The sequence below is a fragment of the Aristolochia californica genome, unplaced genomic scaffold, assembly GCF_029961685.1.
Source record: "Aristolochia californica isolate CCGP_79_NKW_82.1479 unplaced genomic scaffold, dmAriCali1.0.hap1 SCAF_14, whole genome shotgun sequence".
NCBI classification, from domain to species: domain Eukaryota; kingdom Viridiplantae; phylum Streptophyta; class Magnoliopsida; order Piperales; family Aristolochiaceae; genus Aristolochia; species Aristolochia californica.
This window is the reverse complement of record NW_027181815.1, coordinates 1495292-1510152: the sequence shown is the minus strand read 5'-3', so window position 1 is coordinate 1510152 and position 14861 is coordinate 1495292. Positions and strand designations below refer to the sequence as shown.

The following is a 14861-nucleotide window of genomic DNA, read 5'->3' as shown; positions in this document are numbered from 1 at the left end:
AATTAAATTGCGGCCGGCTGTCTGCCGGCCGATTCGCAGTGTTGAACCAGTGAAATTTTCACGCCAGGGCTTAAAAGATGATCTCTGTTTGTACCGCAACTGTATCAAGATCAGCTTGTGGATCAAGCAAGATCAACTGAACCTAGCTCTTCGGGGAAGCTATGGGGTCGGCGATGAGCTGCTGCGGCGATGAGAAGGTCAACGAAGGGTACGGGAAACCAAGGTTGATGATCAAAGGAGTAGTGGGTCTCTGGCATGCCGGCATGGTCTCGTGGTTTATTGAGACTTCTGAGCTTCGTCTTGTCTGTGCAGGTTCGGTCACAACGCGGGGAATAGTACCTGGAGGATTTTCACATATAAGGAGCTCTATGCAGCGACAAATGGTTTCAGTGAGGATAGCAAGCTCGGGGAAGGAGGGTTTGGGAGTGTGTATTGGGGCAAAACCAGCGATGGGTTGCAAGTGAGTTGGTCTAACTTTTTAACAATTACATGGAATTGGTTCATTCGAAACATCAATCACTGTTCTTCACGGATAATATTAACGGGCAGCACTATTTCGGTTCTGAGTGCAGATCGCCGTGAAGAAGCTGAAGGCCGTGAATTTAAAAGCAGAGATGGAATTTGCTGTCGAAGTCGAAGTTCTTGGAAGGGTCCGCCACAAGAATCTCCTCGGTTTGAGAGGATACTGCGCCGGAGCAGACCAAAGGCTCATTGTATACGACTACATCCCCAACCTTAGTTTGCTTTCCCACCTACACGGCCAATTCGCCAGTGAAAAGCGGTTGGACTGGAAAAAGAGAATGAGAATTGCTCTCGGCTCTGCAGAAGGCCTAATGTAAGCTCCAATCTCCTTTTTCGACCTTCTAGTACTTGTACAGAATCGCTTCAGATCTCATCAATTAATGGCGGAACGATCCCGCAGAGGATCAACCGATGAATCCCAATTAACATATCTTTTCTCTTCCAGGTACTTGCACCACGAGGTGACACCCCACATAATTCACAGAGACATCAAGGCCAGCAATGTTCTCCTCGACTCAGACTTCGAACCACTGGTCGCCGATTTCGGATTCGCCAAGTTGATCCCCGACGGTGTCAGCCACATGACGACTCGCGTCAAGGGTACCCTCGGCTACCTTGCACCAGAGTACGCAATGTGGGGGAAGGTCTCCGAAAGTTGTGACGTCTACAGTTTCGGCATTCTCCTGCTAGAGTTAGTCACCGGGAGAAAGCCCATTGAGAAGCTTCCCGGCGGCATCAAGCGGACCATAACCGAGTGGGCGGAGCCGTACATACTGAAAGAAAGGTTCAAGGATCTTGTTGATCCGAGGCTTCGGGGGAATTTCGACGAGACCCAGCTCCGAGATGTTATCAATATCGCGGCCCTGTGCGTTCAGAGCGAGGCGGAGAACCGGCCAACAATGAAGGAAGTGGTTAATCTTCTCAAAGGATACGAGACTGGAGATCAGATGAAGCAGATGAGGATACAGAGTATTAAGTACGGGGAGGATCTGACGGCCATTGATCAAGCTAGTGATGACGAAACCCGGGCTGAAGACGGCGAGCAAAGCAACGACTATGGGGTGTTTGGTGAAATGGAAGTGCAAAAGATGGGAGATCCTCATGTTCATAAACAAGATAAGAGACTGGCATTGCATGACTGAGGCAGACTACTTATTTCAATGGCGATCCAATGTTGTTTGCCATCGCTAAAGCTTTTCATTCTTTTGCTTTAATTTAGAGGGTAACGAAGTTTGGATATCTACTTTATATATATATATATAAATTTTCTTTCTGTTTTTCTCTCTTTCATTGATCAAAAACTGTAATTGCTGTCGATATAAGACTGTCACTGTGCTTCTGGTAGTGGCAGTGAATTTCACATTAAAGAGGAGAGGGAGATTCTGGTACTACTCTCCGGAGAGCAGATAAGACACGTGTCAGCGGTCCCACTAAATTGCGCACTAGTAAAGCCTCCTAGACCAAGCTTTACCCCACGCTGGACGCTTTCGTTGGAAGACAAATCATCGTCCCCTCCCCCTTTGCTTCCATTCTAAAGCACCCTACCAATCAATGATTTGCAGTCCCAAAAAGAACAAAAATGAGAACAAACAACAAACCCCATTTCTCTAAGAGCTAATCCCTTCCCCTATTTGTTACTTTAAAAGTTGCTCAAGCTTCTTTAACAAGAAATTTTGAATGAGCTCAAACATTGCTCACTCCCTCCAGCTTTTCCTGCTGTACAAATTGGATCATCCACTGCTCTGCTCTACACGGTTTCTACGCGGAGCTGAAGAGCCTTTTCAACTATGGAGGAGATCACAGTTTGTTCTTCTGCTAATAAGATAATTGTGGGGGTACCCTTCAATGCGGAAACAAGCATAGAGCTTCTTTCATGGGCGATTGGAGTTGCAGCTCAGCCCAGTGACACTGTCATTGCCTTGCATGTTCTGTGTCCGTATCATCTATAGAACCCAGTTGAGCATTCTCGAATTTGTTTAGTTCCTGGGTTTAATTCCAGTTTGTTGACCGTGTTAACAGTGGACAAGGACATGACCAAGATGCGCCAAGCAAAGGCTTTTGTGATATCAATGCTGGGAGAGTTTGCTGATTTCTCCCAATCCAAGAAGGTAGATTTTAGAAATCAAGATATTAGCTTCTTCTTTTTTTTTTCAAAAATATTTTATGCTTCTCTAAGCCTCGACATAATCTGGCCAATTCTCAGGTGAACTTGGAAGCTAAGGTTGTTAGCAGTACCAGTGTGGGAAAAGGTCTTGTGCAGGAGGCAGCTGTGCTAGAAGCTAATTTTCTTGTCATTGGTGACTTGAAAAACCAAACACAGAGGTAGATAGAGGTGATTTTGTAAAAATGTGTGGTGGCTAAAGAGAAGAGATTAAAGAACAAGTAAGAAAAGTTTTCTGTATAATGCAGTAGTTCACTCGAAATTACCAAGTACTGCTTCAATTATGCTCCTGAAGGATGTCTGGTGATTGCAATCAGAAAAAGAGTTCAATCACCCCAAAACTCAGATTCAGAGTCAACACGTTATGAAGGTTTGAATCAACAATTCTGCTACATTCTTCTTATTTTCTGGTTTAGTCCTTTCTGCTTTCTTTTCCACCTTCACTAAATCTATCAGTTCATCATAGGACATCATCAACCAAACTCGACTAGGTCCGGCAAAGGAACCCACATAGGTAAGGCTCTGACATCAATGCGGAAACATTTCACTGCAAAAGCCAAGAGAGAGAGTTCATTCAGTACGAGCTCTTCTCATGGAAGAACAAACGCAAAAGACTCACCTAGAAGCGTTCTAGATGGCACTGAAGAAGGGAGCCAAACTGTAGAAGAGGACTGCTCTAGTCTGGGAGATTCCAGAATCAGTGACTCATCTCCTCCCCCACAAAAAATTGATGAATTAATCAAGTTCAAGAGCCCCTCCAAGAAATGGAAGCACCTGTCAGTAATCAAACTAATTGCCCCATTCCCGCGTTCTCCATTTGATAGAAATTTGAAGGACGGGGCAAAAAACTGTTCTGACAAAGAAAAGAAGCAACCATCCTGGAGATGTGTTAGCTACGAAGAGATTGCCGAAGCCACAAATAATTTTCACCCTGGTAAGAAACGCTGCTTGAGATCTCAGATCCACAATGTATTCTCTCTTAAGCATCCACTGAAATCATTATTTGGTCTTCTCAGATAATATAGTTGGTAGAGGAGGATATTCAGAAGTGTACAGAGGTGATCTCAGAGATGGACAGACAATAGCAGTAAAGAGGCTGGCCAAAGACAACACAGATGAAACCAAGCAGAAAGAATTCCTCAGTGAGTTGGGAATAATAGTTCATGTTTGCCACCCAAACACATCATACCTGCTTGGATGCTGCATCGAAAAAGGACTTCACCTGATCTTCAACTTCTCGCCCAATGGAAACTTGGCATCAGCATTGCATGGTTAAGCCTCAATTGATCCTCTTTTCCAGAAAAATTTAGCTTCAGGAGTTGACTTAGCATGAGTGATTAAGCTCCTAATATCTGTTAATGGGTGGCAGGGGAAAAGGCAGAGTGGTTAGAGTGGCCAGTGAGATACAAAATTGCAGTTGGAATTGCAAGAGGACTTCATTATCTTCACAAGCGCTGCAAACACCGAATAATCCACCGGGACATCAAGGCATCAAATATTCTACTTGGACCTGAATTTGAGCCACAGGTAATTATGGCAGATAATCAAGTTCAAAACCAATAAACTCATGGACAAGGTGATCTCACCTGGTTCTTTCTACAGATTACGGACTTCGGACTTGCAAAATGGCTTCCCAAGCGATGGACTCATCACTCTGTGATTCCCATAGAAGGCACTTTTGGGTAACATCTCCTGCAATCATCTATCCAGGAACCAAAGTTTCACACAACCGATTCTATTTGAAGATCGAACTGAAACTTGCACAGATGAAATAATTACAGCAAAGAAACATATCCTGGTTCAGAAACCAGACTACCTTCTGCTAAAAAGCTTTCATGTTTTCCCAGGTATTTGGCACCTGAATACTTCATGCATGGAATCGTAGATGAAAAGACAGATGTGTTTGCATTCGGAGTTCTGCTCCTGGAGATCATTACTGGCAGGAGACCTATAGACTGCTCAAAACCAGGCCTACTACAATGGGTAAGAAACCCCATCAGTGGCGGCCTTCCTCATTCCAACTTCTAGTTTGTAAATCTCTAAACAGGAAACAAGTTTTTGGTGCAGGCAAGACCACTCATGGAATCCAGAAACATAGCCGAGCTTCCAGATCCCAGACTGGGAGGGAAATATGATACAAACCAGATGAAGATATTAGTAACTACAGCCTCTTACTGTGTGAGACAATCATCGATATGGCGCCCCTCCATGGTCGAGGTAAATTAGTTCTTTTACAAACTTCTTTTAGTGATTTTTCAATATGCGTCTTATGTTAGATCCGTAATAGTAAATTCTAACCCAGAATTTATAACATGCTATAATATTAGGATTAAAAATTGACATACCTTGATCCATTCCGTAAATTTCGCCTTCTCATGCGGAATCTCAATGACGAACGGTAAGAACGGATATAGTCTTCCTCAACTAAATCGCCTTATTCCTCAATGGGACCTTCGTCTCTCTTTCGGATGGGGAGAAGGGAAACTGTGTGTGATTTAGTATATTGGGGACCATAACCCTGTTGTGTCTCTTTATATAGGTTTCCCATAATTCCCTATGGTATCTACTCAATTGGCCCATATTCATGGCCCATTCCTTAATGGGCTTAACAAAATTAGATCACTTAATTTCAGCCCTTCTATTAATAATAGAAAATATAATTGCATAATAAATATGTTACCCAAATTAGAATAGGAAATATGAATTTCCTAACAATCTCCCACTTGGGTTATATATCATTCCTGAAACAATTATATCACAATTCTTTAGGCGCGCATCTGTATACTATTAATAATGGAACCATCGTATATATTAATGATGGAACCACCGCGACTTTCATCACATTACATTCGTGACTAAACCACGATGATCACCATACTAATACACTCAATGACATAGATCAAATATGGATGAGTAGCATGGAAATTACATGCAATGTGATCTCAAACATGCATATTTCCAACTGGTCCTTCTTTAGTCTTTAGTGAGATCTTTTCATAGTCCTTAATGCAATGTTAAGATTGCACATAGAAAAACACAAGCAAGTTTATAAATAAAATAATAAGCAATCAATTTTATTAAAAAATCAAATAACTCAATGTTTAAAGCAAACATATAGTACAAAATGACTCCCACTAAACCAAGGTATCCTCAGAAATAAAGCCCATATGAGCAGTGTACTCATGAAAGACCTTAGGCGGTAAACCCTTGGTTAATGGGTCTGCTAGCATAGAGTCCGTCCCTATATGTTCTATAGAAATCTGCTTATTCTGAACTCTCTCCTTAACAACTAGAAACTTGATGTCAATAAACTTTGACTTCGTCGAACTCATGTTGTTGTTGGAATAAAGTACAGCCGAGTTATTGTCACAGTAAATCTTTAATGGCTTGTCAATGCTATCTACTACTCGTAGCCCAGTGACAAAGTTTCACAACCATATTCCGTGGTTGGATGCCTCAAAACAAGTAATGAACTCCGCAGCCATGGTTGAAGAAGCTATGAGAGTCTGCTTAATAGACTTCCATGAGATAACTCCTTAACCCAACATAAAGATGTAGCCTGATGTGGAGCGTCTACTATCTTGGCATCCGGCAAAGTCGGAGTCAGAGAACCCAATGATCTCTAAACGGTCTGATCTCCGATAAGTAAGCATGTAGTCTTTTGTTCTCCTTAAATAACGCATCACACATTTGGCTGCCTTCCAATGTTGCATACCCGGATTACTCAAATACCTGCCCAGAATTCCTACTGTAAATGTTATGTCGGGACGAGTACAAACTTGAGTGTACATTAAACTCCCTACTACTGATGCATAGGGAATTTTCTATATCTCTATTCTTTCAAGATCATTTTTAGGGCACTATTTGAGACTAAACTTGTCTCCTTTAGCGACGGGTGTGTCTCCTGGTTTACTATCTTTCATGCCGAATCTACTCAACACCTTATCAATATAGCTCTTTTGTGACAACCTAAGGATACCTTGAGAATGATCTCTAAGTATCTGTATACCTTATACAAAAGAGGCATCACTAAGATCTTTCATCTCGAATTTCTTCGTCAAAAATTTCTTGGTTTCATGCAATAAGCCTATATCGCTACTAGCGAGTAGAATATCATCGACATATAATATCAAGAAGATGTATTTACTCCCACTGAACTTATGATATACACAATCATCAACAACATTCGCCTCAAAATCGTACGAGGTTATGACTTGATGGAACTTGTGATGCCATTGACGAGAAGCCTGTTTGAGACCATAGATGGATTTCTTCAATTTGCAGACCATAGACTTTGGATCACCAGATACAAAGTTTTTTGGTTGTACCATATAAATCGTCTCATCAATGTCTCCATTTAGAAATGCAGTTTTGACATCCATCTGATGTAGCTCTAGATCTAAATGAGCCACTAGTGCCATTATTGTTCTAAAAGAGTCTTTCAAAGATACCGGAGAGAAAATCTCTTTATAGTCTATGTTTTCCCTTTGAGTAAAGCCTTTAGCGACTAGACGAGCTTTATATCTCTCGACATTGCCCTTTGAATCCCTATTGGTTTTAAATATCCATTTACAACCAATGGGCTTCGCACCTTTAGGCAACTCAATGAGATCCCAAACGTCATTGTCTTTCATAGACTTTATCTCATCCTTCATGGCATCAATCCACTTTTGAGAGTTAGAACTGCGTAAGGCTTGACATAAGTTAATTGGGTCATCTTCTGTCAATCCAACGTCATCCTCATGTTCTTAGAGAAATATGATATAATCATCTGGAATCGCATTTCTCCTCTCTCTAGTGGATCTCCTTAATGGCACTTCTTGAGGTTGTTGAGTTTGTACTAAAGGTGGTGCAAGAGGAAGAATCTCATCGTTGTCTTGATCTGGAACAATGTCAAGAATAGGAGCTTGAACATTGTCCTCTAGTGCCTGAACTGTGTTTTGAACAGCAATATGTATGAAGACCTGATCACTATCAATAATAGATTCTTCTTCAAAGACAACATTCATTATGTTTTCTTCCCCTCCAAACTCAATATCCTCAAGGAATCTCACATTTCCCGTTTCAAAGAAGGATCGTGATGTGGGGTCGTAAAACTTATAACCCCGAGAGCGTTCAGCATACCCAATGAAATAACAGCTAACCGTCCTTGAGTCCAGTTTTCTTTCATGTGGCCTATAAGGCCGGACCTCAGCTGGACAACCCCAAATGTGCAAGTGCCTAATGCTAGGCTTCTTGCCTGTCCAAAGTTCATAGGGGGTTTTGGCAACGACTTTGCTCGGTACCCTGTTAAGGATGTACACTACGGTCTTAAGAACTTCTCCCCAAAGTGACTCTGGCAAAGAGGAATGACTGATCATACTCCTTAGCATATCCTTAAGAGTTCGGTTTCGTCGCTCTGCAACACCGTTCATGCTAGGTTTGCCTGGCATGGTGTATTGCGGAACAATTCCACACTATTTAAGGAAAATCGCGAAGGGTCCTGGACGTTGTTCTCCTGATCCATCATACCGTCCGTAGTATTCACCACCACGGTCGGATTTGACAGCCTTGATTTTCTTTCCAAGTTGAAGTTCAACTTCAGCTTTGAAAGACTTAAAGACGTCCAGGGATTGTGACTTCTCATGTATTAAATATAGGTAACCGAATCTAGAGTAATCTTCTATGAATGTAATGAAGTACTGTTGGCCATTCCATGAAGTTGTAGGGAATGGACCACAGATATCTGTATGTATAAGTTCTAAGACATCTTTAGCTCTTTCGGCACCTAATTTTCTAACATTTGTTTATTTCCCCTTGATGCACTCAACACAAACTTGGAAGTTTGTAGTATCTAGGGGTTCAAGAATTTCATCCGACACAAGCCTTTGAATTCTCTGTTTAGAGATATATCCTAAAAGTTTGTGCCATAATGTGGCGGAATTCTCACTTAATTTTTACTTCATACCACGTGAACTAATTTGCAATATTTCTCTATAGGAACTAACAACATCAAGCATATATAGATTATCAATTAATGGACCGAAACCAACAAAATTTGAATTTTGGTAGAGACTAACTTTATTATTTCCAAAAGAACAAGAAAAACCTGATTTGTCCTAAATGGAAATAGAAATTAAATTCCGCCTAAAAGACGGTGCAACAAATATCTCAAATAAATCCAAATAAAATCCAGTGCTTAATTGTAATTTGAAAGTTCCTATAACTTTTACTGCAACTTTATTGCTGTCACCCACAAAGATGAATTTTTCAGCATCACTTGGCGATCGGCTCCACAGGCAACCTTGCAAAACATACTAATGTGAGTGGTAGCACCAGAATCCACCCACCAAGTGTCTTTAGGTACATAAGCTAAATTAACTTCAGAACAAACTAAAGTTAGAGGTATACCCTTCTTTACACGCCATGCGGCGTACTTAGGACAGTCCTTCTTTATATGTCCCGACTTCTTGCAGAAGAACCAGGTAAACTCTTCAGCCTGCTTCTTTGGTTTCTTAGTCTGAGAAGAACCTACCGCAATATCCTTACCTCTCTTCTTCTTCTTGTACTGAGAGGTGGAGGCCAAGTGAGCACTTTCAGTCTTATCCCGTTACTGCCTCTCTTTCTCTTGCACACAATGAGATATAAGCAACCGGTTCAAATTGAGTCACCCCAGTCAACCTCAATAGGTAAGTCTTACCAACCCCGAGTTGCTAATTTTTTTTTTTCATGCTACAGTTTATCCAACGGACATAGCAGCGGTTGCTGCGGTTGTCCAACGGACAAAGCATCGCGCCCATGACGGGCACGGCAGCGCACACTACAGTTGCTACGGTTGTCCAACGAACAAAGTAGCGGGCCGGTACAATGATCGGGCACGGCGGTTGCCCAACGAACGTTGTAGTGAACCGTCACTGCAGTTGCCCAACAGGCATGGCAACACGCCCGGTGGTGGCAACGGGCGCTGCTGTCGCCTAACGGCGATGACAGCCCTCCCGACAGGCGCTTCTGCCGCCCAAGGGCCACGGTAGTGCTCCTGACAGGTGCTGCTGTCGCCCAACGGCAAGGCAGCGCGCCGACGGCACAACAACGCTCCCGACGGGGGCTGATGTCGCCCATTCTTGCCGATGGGCGCTGCAGCGCCGGACTTTCTGTTTTCGGTGCTGCCGTTCACCCATACTTCGTCCGTCGGCCCGTTCCTTTCCGACGACAGAAGCGATGGTGACGACGAAAAAAAAAACGATTCCGTCGGGCGCTGCAGCGTGCCCAGGCATCCTCTGTCGCCTCCCCCTTTCCCGTCAAAGGACGTTGCAGCGTCGGAAGAGATTGGGGGGTTTCCATCGCCCTCTCTGCCACGCGTTCGGGGGCCATGGTTGCAGCATTTCTCAGCGGATGCTGCAGCCCGAAATTGGAACGTCGAACGTCGGCCTCCGTGGCGACGCCGACAGACGCACACCCCCGGGACGAATTCCGTGGAGAAAGTAAATTTTTCTTTCTCTGTCACGCTCTCCACGGAATTAATCCACAAATCCTAATAATCTAACAGGACTGCTCTAATACCACTTGTTAGATCCGTAATAGTAAATTCTAACCCAGAATTTACAACATGCTAGAATATTAGGATTAAAAACTAACATACCTTATCCATTCCATAAATTTCGCTTTCTGATACAGAATCTCAATGACGAACGATAAGAACGAATATGGTCTTCCTCAACTAAATCGCCTTATTCCTCAATGGGACCTTCGTCTCTCTTCCGGATGGGGAGAAGGGAAACTGTGTGTGATTTAGTATATTGGAGACCATAACCCTGTTGTGTCTCTTTATATAAGGTTCCCATAATTCCCTATGGTATCTACTCAATTGGGCCATATTCATATTGGCCCATATTCATGACCCATTCCTTAATGGGCTTAACAAAATTAGATCACTTAATTTCAGCCCTTCTATTAATAATAAAAAATATAATTACATAATTAAATATGTTACCCAAATTAGAATAAGAAATATGAATTTCCTAACATCTTATTCTTATTATGAATTTTCCAGGTACTGCAGTCTTTTACTGAAGGGTGCAAGTCCAAGGTTACAGAGAGCTGCAGAATTCATGAGTATGACGATGAACAGTTGGATGATTATACCACCGAAATCGATTTCGAATATCTAACAAGTCCTGATCTAGAGGAGGATTATTGAGCTTAATCGTTTGAATCTTTTCTACCATGTTTTAGTAGAATTGAGACTGAAAGAGTCGATAATTTGCTGTAATTTATTCCTTTCCCAAGTTTTGGGATCTCCCCATGTCAATGGAAGACAACAAATTAAACCCCACTTAACCATAATCTTATCAGAGTTCATTTCTTAGGATTATCCAGCATCAGCCGAAAGCAATAATCAGAAGGAAAACGACAGTAAAGAAATCTTTACATTCTAATTGATCTAAAAATTTTGTTGGTGTGACGGGACTCTGTGCATTCATCCAAGCTTCTAATATAAAATTATATTATAAGCAGTAGAAGAAACGACGTTTCTAACCTTTTTACTCAGAAAAAAGATTGATTAGCAATCAGTGATCACTGAACTTTAGACATTAAGACCGAGAAAAAAACACGAATTGCGATGATTTGACCATCATCTGAACCAACGACCCACTTTGTTCGTATTAAATCCTGACCGTCCAAGGAAAAGCAGGCCACGAGCACATCACGCTGACGCGCACCTGAACGAGGTGGCGCCCGACATGGCGACTTCTCCCACCAGCATAAAAAGGCAACTTCACGTGGGCAGCACGAGACACAGGAGATTCAACGACAGCGAAAGCAAAAGAAAAAAGGAATCTTCCTATTGGAACTTCCCACGTGGACTATCAGTCTGAAATGACGAAAGAGGGCACTGGGCCACCCTGATGCTGACCAGAGATGTATCTTTTCGTGGTTCAGGATCCAGACGCGATCCTTATCTCCAATGTGGTCTGGTCCACCAAAAATGCACGACTGGCATCAAGCGTGCAGGGTACGTACCCGTCCTTGTGTAACACATAGGGTGGGCCCATTGGTTAGGTTATTTATTTTTTAGATATGTAAATACAAATAAAAATAACCTGTTTTAATAATTTTTGGTTAATTTTTTAATACACCATAGTTTAAAGTAAATAATTAAGATTTAAGAGCTAGTAGCCACTCTGGTCGGATGATGTCGCTACGGACGTTGTGGTCACTGTAGGCATCAACCAATCGCAGAATGGAAGAACAAACGACCCCTAGGTAGACAAAATTAGGTGACGCTCACCAGTCACCAAAACACAGCCATGCGGCAAATCCAATGTGGTTGGTCCAGACCTGACCTCGCCACCACCACCCAAGGCCAGCCCTGCCATGCCTCACAACCACACACCATCTCAACCAAATCCAGCATCATCGCCGCAAAGAGATGGGCGACACCAGTAGAAAAAATTACGAAAAACCATTAAAAATTAAAAAAATTAAAATAATCTGATACAGTGTTAGTCAATGTTTTTGACCTAGTCTTGACTTTGTCGGTCGGTCGGTGAACACTTAGGCTTCTGAGTCATTATCCTTTTTTAACCCTCTCATAAATTCGAAGTCAACCTTTCCAGGCCGATATTTCGGGATTGCCTTCTAAATATAACCCGATACGGGAATAACGAGTCTGCAGTCTGTAAATCCGAAACCACGTGGAAGATAGATAACACACGTGACATTTCTGGCATGTGTTGCGCTGTGGGCATATGGAGCCAAGGGCACTACCGTGATTTCTGACGACTTGATGGCTCGTTACGACTTTTGTCAGAGTGTTCGGACATCCCGACGCAGCTAACATTTTCTGCAATTATTGGAAGCACAGAACAAATCTCGAGCTCTGAATGGAGCGAGGACTGTAATTAAATAACTCATCTTCGCAGGCCGTGTTTTTTTAGTTTGCAGAGAGACTGCTGCAAGCCTGCAACTGGCAACCATCGCTCGGATGGGGAATTGAGCCAATTGCCGTTCAGAAATAGATCTGTGAAAGAGAACGGATAACAAAAGCAGATCTGGTTATATAGAAAAAAATAAGGATGAACAGAGAAAAGCCCTCGGAAGAAAAGTTGGGCTTTTTCTGATTTGTGCTTCCTGACTTGGGATCAGAAGTTCGCATCTTCATAATTTACAGCTTTATAAACAAAGGGAAAAACAGCGGAACCACGAGGAAGACGGAACAATTCTTGTAAAGAACATAAGAGAAAAGGTGGAAATTTTAGATCTCCGAATTTCTGCACCCGACCACGCAGGCGGCGGGATACTGAGTCGTTCAAAACGTTGGGACGATGCCGTAGCCGGTGTCGGTGATCAACGCGGGGGCGGAGTACATCCGATCGACCTCCGTCTCGAGCTCGGTCCGCTTGGCGAATCGTCCTTTGATTCTCGGTCGGGTCTCGGCGTAGGCCTTCCGTGACGCGTATCGGATCGTTTTCTCGAACTTCCGGTTCTTCCTCTTCTCCCTGTACCTCAGTACCCTCGCCTCCCGGTCCAGTCCCGATAGCTGCGCCGATCCGGTGTTTCCTCCGCTGCCCGATAGGTCCATCCCAGATTTCGCGCTCCCTCCGAATGATATATCGGTCCCATCCGGGACGACTCCTACGTCCAAAGATGAAGATGACACCTGTCGATAGAACAAGAGAAGTGCACCAAATTAGATGGAAAGAATTAATTCAGGGTAAGAAAAACTTTCACCAAAGGTCTGGGAAGTTAGAGATTACGCTTTGACTGAGAGAGGGGGTATAGCTGTAGGATGGTTTAGGACGAGTATACTCGGTGTCAAAACAGTTGTGGTCGGAGGCAGGCATGAGAACCGGAGGAGTAGGAATCGGCTTTGTCTGAACGGGGACGACGCTGTCGGTAGCGGCGCTGTTATGGATATTGAATCTGGTATCCATGGACGAGGTGTAGTCCAGATCGAGGTAAGGGTCGACGTCAGAGAAGAAATAGTCACTGGATTTGAGCTCCGGCGTTTCGAGGAGTTTGGGATTGGGCGGGTTGGAGAGGAGCCAAGAGGCAGCCTCGGCCTCTTCCTGGCAGGCATCAGCGTCATCGAGGTCGTGGTCGTCGTCATCATCGCGAGTGGCCTTGAGGAGGGCGGCAGCGTTGGACTTGACAGCGGATGCGGCGGACTCGTAGAAAGGGACGACCGGGAAGCGCTCGTGCCGGCGGGCGAGGGGGTTTGCAGAGTGGATGTCAGCGTCGCAGGTGACGCAGAGGGCGGCAGCGTCGGCCTTACAGGTAACGCTGGCCGGCGCCTGCTCGCACACCTCGCACATCCACACCCGTTCGTGGCGGGAAGCGAGCTTGTTGGCGCCGTGGACCTTGGCGTCGCATCCGATACAGAGGAAGGCGGAGTCAGCCCGGCAGAAGAGCAGAGCAGTCGCTGATTTGCAAGAGTCGCAAGGCTTGGTCGCCCCGGCCCAGCCTCCGGCGAACCCTTTCGCCGCCGTCACTGGGGCTACTGATTCCTCATCGCTCGTCATCTCAAATGTCAGCAAAGCAAGGTTCGGAAAGGTGGGACTGGGAGGCAGTAGAGATGGGAGTTCAGTCTCGGAAATGGGTGGCTCGTTACTTACGACGACGGCCTATCTCTTCGGAAGGAGCGATCTAGCAGCGGCGAGTCACATGCTGACACTTGGGGCTCTCGTAGCCACTTAAAAATTTTTTCTGTTTAAATGCGATATGGTGTGTGTAGCTGTCAGTTGTCCGTGTCGGGCCCACTTTGGGGCAGAGTTGGTCTTTGGCCTTTCGGAGTAGACAGAGTGGACGGATTATTCGTAAATCGCAATAGTTCCACGATGCGTTCCAACAATCGAACCTACAGTGGTTCGGTCGATTTAGTTAACCGGTTCTGTCCCGGTCCGTGAACCTAAAGCATAAAAATCCTACGGGACGGTTGGGGACATCGAAAGGCCGAATCCATGTCTAGCCGGACTGGGCTAAAAGATAACGTAATATCCATCTGGGCCCATTGTTAGTAACCTGATTTTCTTTTCTGATATTGGATAGCCTCAATGGGAGGAAACATGCCAACCCGAGACATCGCTTTCTGAACTAGGTAGCGGACCGTCTACGCCACCGTCACACGTGGTTCAGTTAATCAGAACCGTTAATCCCTTATAACGTAGCCGTTGAACCCCCCAAGACCATGAAAAAGATC

The 14861-nt window shown here is 44.1% G+C and overlaps 3 protein-coding genes across 4 annotated transcripts; 2 read left to right on the top strand and 1 right to left on the bottom strand.

Annotated features, from left to right (window-relative positions):
* The first annotated feature begins 161 nt into the window (after nucleotides 1–161).
* LOC137950172 (PTI1-like tyrosine-protein kinase At3g15890) lies at nucleotides 162–1664 on the top strand. Its single transcript, XM_068796553.1, has 4 exons — nucleotides 162–223; nucleotides 313–460; nucleotides 573–835; nucleotides 968–1664. Exons 1-4 carry the CDS (start codon nucleotides 162–164, stop codon nucleotides 1662–1664), a joined length of 1170 nt encoding a protein of 389 aa, XP_068652654.1.
* Nucleotides 1665–2259: 595 nt separating this feature from the next.
* On the top strand, nucleotides 2260–10988 carry LOC137949659 (probable receptor-like serine/threonine-protein kinase At5g57670). 2 transcript variants are annotated; one of them, XM_068795780.1, is made up of 11 exons: nucleotides 2260–2454; nucleotides 2542–2630; nucleotides 2726–2844; nucleotides 2935–3053; nucleotides 3150–3617; nucleotides 3700–3954; nucleotides 4053–4210; nucleotides 4286–4365; nucleotides 4531–4666; nucleotides 4751–4900; nucleotides 10713–10988. In XM_068795780.1, the coding sequence occupies exons 1-11, from the start codon at nucleotides 2310–2312 to the stop codon at nucleotides 10857–10859; spliced, it is 1866 nt and encodes a 621-aa protein (XP_068651881.1). In that variant the 5' UTR covers nucleotides 2260–2309; the 3' UTR covers nucleotides 10860–10988. The 2 variants fall into 2 exon arrangements, with proteins under 2 accessions (XP_068651881.1, XP_068651880.1); XM_068795779.1 differs by having other exon boundaries at nucleotides 2932–3053.
* A 1712-nt stretch (nucleotides 10989–12700) lies between these two features.
* Nucleotides 12701–14270, bottom strand: LOC137949661 (zinc finger protein CONSTANS-LIKE 4-like). The gene is made up of 2 exons (XM_068795781.1): nucleotides 13420–14270; nucleotides 12701–13322 (listed from the first exon to the last, which is right to left on the bottom strand). The coding sequence occupies exons 1-2, from the start codon at nucleotides 14182–14184 to the stop codon at nucleotides 12972–12974; spliced, it is 1116 nt and encodes a 371-aa protein (XP_068651882.1). The 5' UTR covers nucleotides 14185–14270; the 3' UTR covers nucleotides 12701–12971.
* Nucleotides 14271–14861: the final 591 nt, after the last annotated feature.